General features: G+C 32.7%; 2 protein-coding genes across 2 annotated transcripts in view; both read right to left on the reverse strand.

Moving 5' to 3' along the window:
* LOC109073055 (ubiquitin-conjugating enzyme E2F (putative)) overlaps positions 1 to 853 on the reverse strand; it is a gene marked incomplete at its 3' end in the record, with an annotated part of 6378 nt that extends 5525 nt beyond the window's left edge. The window contains exon 1 of the mRNA XM_042715979.1: positions 678 to 853. The remainder of the gene's footprint in view (positions 1 to 677) is intronic.
* Positions 854 to 2773: 1920 nt separating this feature from the next.
* Positions 2774 to 7071, reverse strand: si:ch211-93g23.2 (uncharacterized protein LOC100005086 homolog). The gene is made up of 6 exons (XM_019123925.2): positions 6897 to 7071; positions 5450 to 5610; positions 4213 to 4426; positions 3948 to 4051; positions 3656 to 3793; positions 2774 to 2981 (listed from the first exon to the last, which is right to left on the reverse strand). The coding sequence occupies exons 1-6, from the start codon at positions 7005 to 7007 to the stop codon at positions 2885 to 2887; spliced, it is 825 nt and encodes a 274-aa protein (XP_018979470.1). The 5' UTR covers positions 7008 to 7071; the 3' UTR covers positions 2774 to 2884.
* Between the last annotated feature and the right edge of the window lie 3058 nt (positions 7072 to 10129).

Here is a 10129-nt window from a genome sequence, read left to right on the forward strand (position 1 = left end):
GTATGGACTCACATTATACTGACCATTACACAGAACTACATTACTTTAACAACAACAAAATGATACTTGGAGAAAAACAGACTTGCTAAATACTTTACTATATTCCCACAAAGGACCAACAGCTCGAATGTGAAAGAATCAAGCACCATAGCATTACCATGTTTTTGCTTTTCACGGTAATAGCATGTCACTAATATGAACTACAACATTTTGTGGACGTGTGCAAGGACAATACACGTTTTCTAAACAAGTACTGTGTCAATACCATGGTATTCTTTTACGTACCTTGGAACGCCATGTAAATACCATGGTACAGGAATAGGTTAATTTGTCCGTACAACTAACGTTACATAAATCAAAATACCATGGTATTAGCATCTGTTACTATGACCTGGTACCGCTCCAGCTCTTTCTGTCCGGGAATATTAAAACTCTTAAACCATTTCTGTATTGTAGAGACTATGAGCGTATCAGACACAGAGGTTATGAAATAAAACAATAACAGCTTCATTAGCGACTACACCTTGATTCCCATTACACAGTGTATTATTTATATCGAAACTGAGATGAATGACTTGTTATATACTGAAACACAGGGGTTAAAAGGTATTTACATTCATAATACAAGTCTAAAAATGTCAAATAACTCGGCGGCGGTCGATATTACACTTACCTACCGTTTACACCATAATCAAGACGCTGAAACTGAATTTCACACGGTTTCCTCCCAAATAACGTCTAAATAAAAGACGCTAAATGTCGTTAAAAGAAACAGAATTGAGTGGAACGCTGCGCAGATTAGCTCCGCTGAGTTTAATGATTTCCGCTGCCTGAGCGGTTCAGAAGCCGGAAGTTCTTTTCTTCTTCTTTTCATTTTTTGGCAGATTGCAACCATGACTTTTAAAGGTGCATACCGCCACCTACTGTATCAGAGTATGTAACATGAGCTATATCCATTGGTACTACTTTATATCAAAAAAAAAAATATATATATATATATATATATTCTATATCCTATTGTATATCCCTATATTTTTTAGATATTGTATAACTGCTTTCTGTGTATCCTTTACCCCATCTCCTGTTGTGCCTAATAAACCTTCAAGGTTCCACTTCCTTCCTGTCTGACTTATCTTTTGTTTTAGCCTCATCCTCTCATCTCTATATTTCTTTACAAATATAGCAATACATGTTCTACATCTTCCTTGGACCTACATTCCAAACATTCATCTGATGGACTTTTGCCCATTAAAAAACAGTGTTTTATTTAACCCTGTGTGATCAAACCTTAGCCTGGTTAAAACACTCTCCTCTCTCTTCTGTTACTTCTATTCCCACCCTGAGCATTAATAGATTTTTGCAAGCTGTAATATTTCCTTCCACTTTTATCCACATCCCACCTATCCTGCCATTTCTTTAACATTTCTTTTTTAATTATCGCCTTAGCTTCTCCTTTTCCAAGAGGTATATTTATGACATTGTTCATCTTAGTTGATTTTTTTTATAATTGCTATATTGTCTGCTCCCTCATTCCCTTGTACACCTGTGTGGGCAGGTACCACAGCAGAATCTCATATCTATCCGTAGTCCTCTGTAATCTAAATAAACTTTGTTGAATTTCTAGCATTAGATCTTCTCTATTAGATTTCATATTTTGAATACTATAAAGAGCTGCTACAGAGTCAACACAACACACCACTCTGTCTGGTTTTACTTCCTCAACCCACTGCAGTCCTACAATAATCGCCATCATCTCTGCCGTCTACACTGATGCCTGATCGGATAATCTTTTCCCAATGCTTATATTCATTGTTGGTATATATATTCCTATTCCTACCTTGTCCTCTTCATCTTTAGATCCGTCTGTATACATATCTAAATAACTGTAATATTTGTTCCTTATGTACTGACTTGCCAAATGTCCTTACCTACTCTCTTCCCCATTCATTTTTTAATTCCAATATATTTAAGTCTATCTCAGTTCTTGGAAATAACCAAATAGGGATATTACTGATAGGTGTAGGGGAGTTAAGCCCATATATTATTTACTCTATATTCCTCTGATTTAGTCTTTATTACCCATCCAAAACCATTACCTTTAAAAGAACTATACTCCCAACATTCCTGAATAATGCTCTTAGCATGGTTTTCAAATCCACATCCACTTAAGCGACTCCAGTATATAAGCAATGAGTTTTATCTCTTCTCAGGTCTGAGGGCACTTCTCCTAACTCAACCTGGATTGCTTTAATTGGTGTTGATCTCATTACACCTGCACAGATCCTCAATGCTTTATTACTACCTCTATCTAACTTCAATAAATGGGTTTTAGCTGTTGCTCCATAAACATAACATCCATAATCTATTGTTGACCTCATTAGAGCCCTATAAATATACATTAATGATTGTTTATTTGCTCCCCAATCTTTCCCCACTACCGCTCTCATTAAATTTATGACTTTCTTGCATTTTGATTCCACCTTTTCAATGTGTATTTTCCATGTTCCCTTTTGATCTAACCAAATACCAAGATATTTAAAATGATCTACTGTTTCCATATTGTGGCCATATAACTGTAGCTTCTGTTTATCTATCCCTTTCTTCCTGAGAAGCCGGAAGTTGTTTCGTTCATTCAATAAGAAGTCCGTATGGAATCAAACGCCACAAAGAACATTTCCGCCCTTTTGTTGAAAGCTACATGAGATAAGAGCACTATATCTATTTATTTTTTTTATCGTGTTTATAGAAACATTAAACTCGGGATATAATAATGCAAGTTTGATGTTAAGCGTTTATTGTTAAAAAATTTCAAAAACAGAAATAAAACACAAATGCTTTATTGTTTTTAGAAATTTTTAAACAGAATTGGGATTGAAACATAACTTTAGGATTTCTGTGGTTTAGAGGCTAACAAATAGAAATATTTCACTACAACTGTTACTTCTGCGTCAGTTGATGAGGCTCCCATTTCTTCCAACAACCTGAAAAGAAAAATGTAATGTAGAATAATAAAAATAAAATAATAAAATATAACTCAATCAAAAATTATTAATTACAGTATGCTGTTTTATAAATATTATATATAAAAAATTCTGAAATGCATGAATTAATAAAAATAAATAAATAAATAAATAAATAAAAATGATAATGTGTTGACTTGATTATTTAGATTATAACACCACTCTTGGTTAACACTTTAGAATAAGGTTCCATTAGTTAATGTTAGTTAACTACTTTAGTTAACATGAACTAAGCAAGAACAATCCTTCTACAGCATTTATTAATCTTAGTTAATGTTAATTTCAACATTTACTAATGCATTATTCAAATCAAAAGTTATGCTTGTTAACATTAGTTAATGCACTGTGAATTAGCATGAACTAACAATGAATAACTGTATTTTCATTAACTAACATTAATAAAGATTAATAAATACAGTAATAAACGTATTGTTCATTGTTTGTTGATGTTAATTAATACATTAACTAACATCAACTAATGGAACCTTATTCTAAAGTGTTACCCACTCTTGATATTCTGTTTTAGTATGTTGATTTGTTTAATTTAATGCATTACACTGGAGCAAATCCATTGGCTATTGCATGATCATTCAGAGCATGATTTTTGATTTATGAGCTGAGACTGTCTGTTTTACCTGTCTGTGATGGTCTGAGACAGTCTCTTGGCCTCAACAGGATCTTTCTCCAGGAAACCTTGATAGGTAGAGAAGGTTTCAACCAAGCCAATAAACCCTGACAGCGGCATAATCATCCGACACTTCAGACATTCATGCCTGAAAACAAATACAGGAATTGTCAATCTAAAGAAGTGTCAATCTAAAAATATTATTTGTGCATGTCTTTAAATATTTATAATGTTAATATAATATTATAGAATATTATGCTGTATAAATATATATATAAAAGTGTGTAATAAAACACACTTACCACTCTTTATCATTGTATGACACAGAGTCATAGATCTTCTTGTAGACCTCTAGAGAACTGGATCCTATGTAAGCTTTCCGAAAAGGGTGCAGGGCTGCATAGAACTGTGAATCAAAAAATACAATTTACACTGAAGATCTCTAGTGCAAGGATACCATTCAATTAAAATAAAGCAGCAGGTCACACACGTGTTGTCTCATATCAAGAATTTATAATGCAGGTTTCCTGAACAACAACCCATAAACATTTTGTTGGTTTACTTAACCTCTTGACAGATTTCATTGAGTTTGGAGGTGCTTTCTCCATATTCCAGTTCAAAATCCATGGTGTAGCTGAGCAGAGCGAGGCAGCCTCCTGGCCTCAGAATCCTGTCTGCCTCCCGCAGGAAGCGCGGATGGTCAAACCAGTGAGCGGCTGCCATGGATGTAACCAAGTCAGCCACACCATCCTCAAAGGGCAACTCCTCTGCAGGGCTCTGTCTAATGGAGCGGGATAAACAGAGTTATAAATAGTGTGAGCATAAACTGTACTGGGAAACAAAATGAGAAAAAGAATTTTAAAGAAAAAAAAAAGATTTAAAAAAATGGATAAAAACATAACATAAAAATATCTATATATATTCATTTTTTTAGTTAATAAATGTTCAGGATTAAACCTTACAAAAGTGGGGGAACAATGAATGAGAAAGCCAGTTGTTCAGATCATGAAGATTTCCATCTTAATTAATTTTACTTCATTTATTTTTTGTGTAACATTGTGTATATTAAATCAATTAGTTTTTTTTTTTTTTTTTGACAAAACTATTTTAGTCTAGGATAAACAGAGTTATTTATAGTGTGAGTACAAACTGTAGTGTAAATAAGCTATCACAAAAATATAAAAAAATGATAAAACCTAGTTATACAGTATATACTGTATATATAATTATATATATATATATATATATATATATATATATATATATATATATATATATATATATATATATAATTATAAAATTACCAAAGTATACCACATATATTTAATGAATGTTCAGTATTAAACCTTATAAAAATGTGTCCATGTCAAAATCAATCTAATATGAAAAAAAAAAATACAAATTTAAGTATATAAATTTATAATATATATAATTTCTAACTTTATGTATGTATATTCAATCTATTAAGCAAAAAAATACATAAAATATAGCCATAAAAATAATCTTAATGGTCCTTTACAGTTATTTAATTATTAATTTATTCACTCATTCATTCATGTCAGGTTGAATATGACCTGAACGCACTATAGTGAGGTTGAATCAAGAACATTCACTAACTAAAAAGAACCAAAATGTGAAAATACGGTATTATTATTGTTTTAAACATGCGACATGTAACTTGATATTCTTTGAAGTATCTTGTCAGTACCATCATATATGATACTCTCACCATATTATTCTTAAGGTTAATGAAATGAAGAATTGTTCTTCAGGTCTGTATTAGGTGTTTTTATAGTTATTGTACCTGTAAGACACATTTGGTGCATGCTCTTTGGAACTAGCTATCTCCAGTTGAGCTGGACTGACATCTATCCCGACCACAGTGAGAAAGTGAGGGGCGAGTAGTTCAGTGCCCTGTCCTGATCCACAGCCCACATCCACTGCCAGATCAAGATAGCCCTGGATCTGTTCAGAGAGGTAATACAGGGTAATGCTCGTGTGTTTTAAAAAAGATGACTTTAACAAGAATTTAAAGACTACAGTGATACTTAAAATTCTTAAAATCATATTTTCTTTTAAAATTATTTTAGCTCAAAATAAGTCCAGGCTGCTCTTTCACATACAAGACATTAGAGTTAAGCGCTACCGAAATATTTTACATTTGTAGCAATTTAAATTAAAAAATTGTAGGCAATCTTTATTTATTGCCTTTAAGTCTTCTGAAGTCATGTGATCTGAAAAATCTGGCATTTTGTGTCCAACTAAAGAAAAAATAAAATTATTTATAATCATGCAGGTTTCAGACATAACGGTGTACAAATATACAACAGTTTTATTTATATATTTAATTTTTTTTTATTTCATTAATGCAACAAATGGACTTTAAATGAGAATAAATATTAAGTTATATTAAGCCTTTTTTTTTTTTTGCATGTAAACCAAAATAAAACACAAGAAAAACATGATAACATAATAATAATAATAATAAAAAATAATAATAATAATAAAACAATCAGGATATTGATTATTCCTGTGATTTTTGTTTTGGACTCTATTGTCCATGTGTTTTGTAATTGTGTATACACAAGGAATTACTGGGTGGATATGGAAAATTTAATTAGAAGGAAAACAAATATTATATTCAATTTAAATATTTTTGATATATGTAGCCTAGTATTATTCTGTTAAAAGTAATAATAATTATGACAATGTAACAATGTAAATATAAATATAAATAAATAAATATAAAAATTATAGGCTACTGTACACCGTACGTTTGAAAACGTTTAGATGAATTATTTAATATGAATAAACAGTGCTGATAAACTGAGTATTCTCAAGTGAAACCAGTTGAGGCTTGGACCCAGAAACAGCTTTCCTTGCGTCAGCTCTTAACAAGCGGAGAGGACAGTCGACCGCAAGTGGTCACAGGAGACGAATGATAAACAGTAATCTTTACTATTTGTGATTGGATCAGGAAAACACATCTAGATCTGGTGGACACAGGGATCCTCTCTCGCACGCTCGATTCCCGCGATATACTAAGCTATAGTTTGCGGGCGTCGCCCACTGTATGCGGACACCTCCCGGACCTTCTGGAAAAGGTGGGATGTCTCTCAAGGGTCAGTGTTTATAAGATAAACAGTGATACAGCTTTTATTCTCAGTTCCTCGATAAATACAAGTAAAACACCGTCATAATGCACAAAATGCTGAGTCATTCTTACAAAAGTTTTTAAACACATAGCCTACTCTTTTTCGAAGGAAATTCAGCACTTCGTCTACGAGTTCCTGAGGTGGAGACACACGGTACCGCTGATAAGATTCAGCATGGTCTTTTCCCTCAAAATGCCTCTGAGCCATTTGCCTCTGCTAGAGCCGCAACAGACCAGCCTGAGAGTGCAAGGTTCGCCTCTAGAGTTATTCATTAATACAACACCTTCAGTGGGTTTGACTTTTGACTCTGTTCTTCCTGGACAATCTAGAAAACGATGTATTTTATTTATTTATTTATTTATTTATTTATTTTCACTGGCTTCATAGTAATGAATTACTATTTTTTTAAACCTTATATTCTTAATAATATTAAGAATATTTAATAGTATTACGTTTTTAAACATTTGTAAAAAATAATTAAATATAAAATTAACAGTCACAATAATGCTTTATTTTACAATTCAATGATGAAGTAAATATAGATAGATAGATAGATAGATAGATAGATAGATAGATAGATAGATAGATAGATAGATAGATAGATAGAGAGCCTAACTGAAATTCACGAAGAATTATATTAAAATAAAGCAACCATATCCACCTTTTTCTTCAACGCGGAAGTAAGCCTGTGGGTGAGACTTCCGGTTCATGAGCCACTAGGTAAATAACGAGGAGAATAACAACGTGCAGTTAACGGTAAAACTGTTTGCACTACAAACCAGTGTGCTCATAATTAAGATAATACATTAAAATAATATGATAAGACACACTAACTTTCAATATCAAGCAGCAAAACGAACTGATTTGTTCAGCTAAAAATAGCTGGACGAAGTGGACACAGATGAGACCGGAAGCCAGACCCATAGAATTTACAAATGGACACCGGCATAATATATATATATATATATATATATATATATATATATATATTATATATATATATATATATATATATATATAATCGTCGATGCTGAGGTAAAGATAGATAGATCTATCTTTTTTTTTTAAATAAAAAAAAAAAAAAAACTATAGAATCAAATGGACACCGGCATTATATATATATTATATATATATATATATATATATATATATATATATATATATATATATATATATATGCCGGTGTCCATTTGATTCTATATATAGTTTTTTTTTTTTGTATATTTCTTTGCTACGATGACGCATTGCTGCCTCACACATATTTTTCCCACTCAATTATGTCGTAATAACGAGATGTTATGTCGTTTTAGCGACATCTTTTCTCGTTAAAACAACATCTTTTCTCGTAATATCGAAAAAAAGCGACGAGTTACATCAGGTTACCTTTTCCCGCCTCTCTCACAACCACTGATCTATAATATATAGATATATATAATTAATATACATATATAGATCAGTGCTCACAACCTATGGCCTAGCACTACAGTAAAATCCCAGGTCAGAGCACTGCTATTTATTAATCCGCGTTGTCTGGCACGAATATTCCATTCATTCATAAAGAGACAGCAGCGATTCTACAACGGGTTACATTTGAGAGCTACTGAGTTAGAAAACTGAGTAAATGAAGTAGCCTTTTAGGTGATTGTCTGATTAACATGACACACACACACACATAGACGTTGGAACAGGGGGGGCGGGGAGGGCGGCCGCCCCCCCTCTCTTCCCCCCCCCCACCCCACACCCCTCTAGGGGTCAGCCAGCTGTTTTTGTTTTTTTTCGTTGTTTTTGTTTTCCGTATACGGAATATATATATATACAGAATCTGAATTAAATTGTGTTTGATTTAAGCCTACATTTCAAAATTTTGTGTCATAAAATTATATCACGCATACAGCTCAACTAACGCGATCGTTATAAAGGTGTTTTAAACAACAATACACTTCCACTTGCATGTATTTGACAATCGGAATATCAGATATTTCATGCCATAGCTAACACATTTGTGAATATTCTGAATAAAAAAGGAAAAATTACATAAAAGCAGATCATCATTCATTCGTTCATTTCAGGGGTACTATTTAAATTACCATTTGTGCATTTCATTCATTGCGCCTTGACACCAGTTCAAAACTGAGTCCCAAAAAGTCCGCGTAAGAAGCATAACACGTACAGACTCCATGTAGGCATAAGATTCGCTCTTTTGTTGTTCTGTTTTCTTTCAGGATCAAAAATACAACAAATGAAAGCGTTTATCTGTATTTCCGACTGATGAGAACTATGCATATACATTCATAAATCAGTCGATTTTGTATTTTATTATGAGATATTTTATTCTAATGTGATCAGTGATTCAAGCACTGATGGACCCAAAGAACGCGCATTTCGACATTTGCAGTAAAAACTTGAAATATAAATTCTCAGAAAATGCATTTAATACCAATATATTGAAACGTCTGTTTATATACTCTATTAATAAGGAGTCCAGACATTGGAAAAAATATCAGTCCACATGCGTTTTATATTTAATATGAGGGAAATAGAAATGCATGCATGCGTGACACAAAAAATCTTTAACTTTTAGGTAGCAAAATATTTTTTTGTAATTCTGTCAATTACACTAAGGTTATTACATTGTCTGCTATATATTTGCTTCTTATTTATTAAATATGGGCAATTGATTGATAAAACATTGATCAAAATTAAGATACAATTTATACAAAACGAATATATTTTAAAAAGAGTTTTCTATAAAACAAAACTTAATGAAGTCGTCAAAATCATGTTTTAACCAAAAACAGCGCCGTTGCTAGGAGGGCGCCAGCGCCTCTGCCTTTCAGCGCCTATGCCTCGCGAGTGGATGATACCCCTGAAGACGCCTAGCAATGGTATACCTTTAGTGGTAGTATACCTTTAGTTAAGTTATACCTGAAGAGTCTTCGTAGCGCGCTAAGAGACAATGTTATCGGGAAACGCAGCCCAGGTATGATGCGTTTCATGCGTAATGGAGATTCCAAAGCGCTCTTCTTTGGTCAGAACCTTTGGAGAGCGATCGCGGATAGGTCTGTCCTATGCACCGAAACTTTTAAACAATGCAACAAAATATTTAAAGAGCATCAAGCTATTAAAATCTATATTATGTATACGCACAGATAATATAACAGTAATAAATAGCCTGTTACGTGGGGTATATACTATAACAGGCTATTTATTAGGTTAAGCAGTGATTTGAAAAATGTTTTTTTTTTTTTTTTTTAATTTAACATTTTTAATTTAAGGCCCACCCACGATTGGTCTGGCCCATCCAAAACCGGAATCCTGGCGCCGTGCCT

This window comes from Cyprinus carpio, chromosome B1 (genome assembly GCF_018340385.1).
Source record: "Cyprinus carpio isolate SPL01 chromosome B1, ASM1834038v1, whole genome shotgun sequence".
NCBI classification, from domain to species: domain Eukaryota; kingdom Metazoa; phylum Chordata; class Actinopteri; order Cypriniformes; family Cyprinidae; genus Cyprinus; species Cyprinus carpio.

Coding starts and splice junctions, on each gene's coding strand:
- si:ch211-93g23.2 (XM_019123925.2), bottom strand. CDS start 7,007: ATGGCTCAGAGGCATTTTGAGGGAAAAGACCATGCTGAATCTTATCAG. Junction 5,611..6,896: donor TGAATTTCCTTCGAAAAAGA/GTAGGCTATGTG, acceptor CTCTCTGAACAG/ATCCAGGGCTATCTTGATCT. Junction 3,794..3,947: donor TCATACAATGATAAAGAGTG/GTAAGTGTGTTT, acceptor ATTTGTTTTCAG/GCATGAATGTCTGAAGTGTC.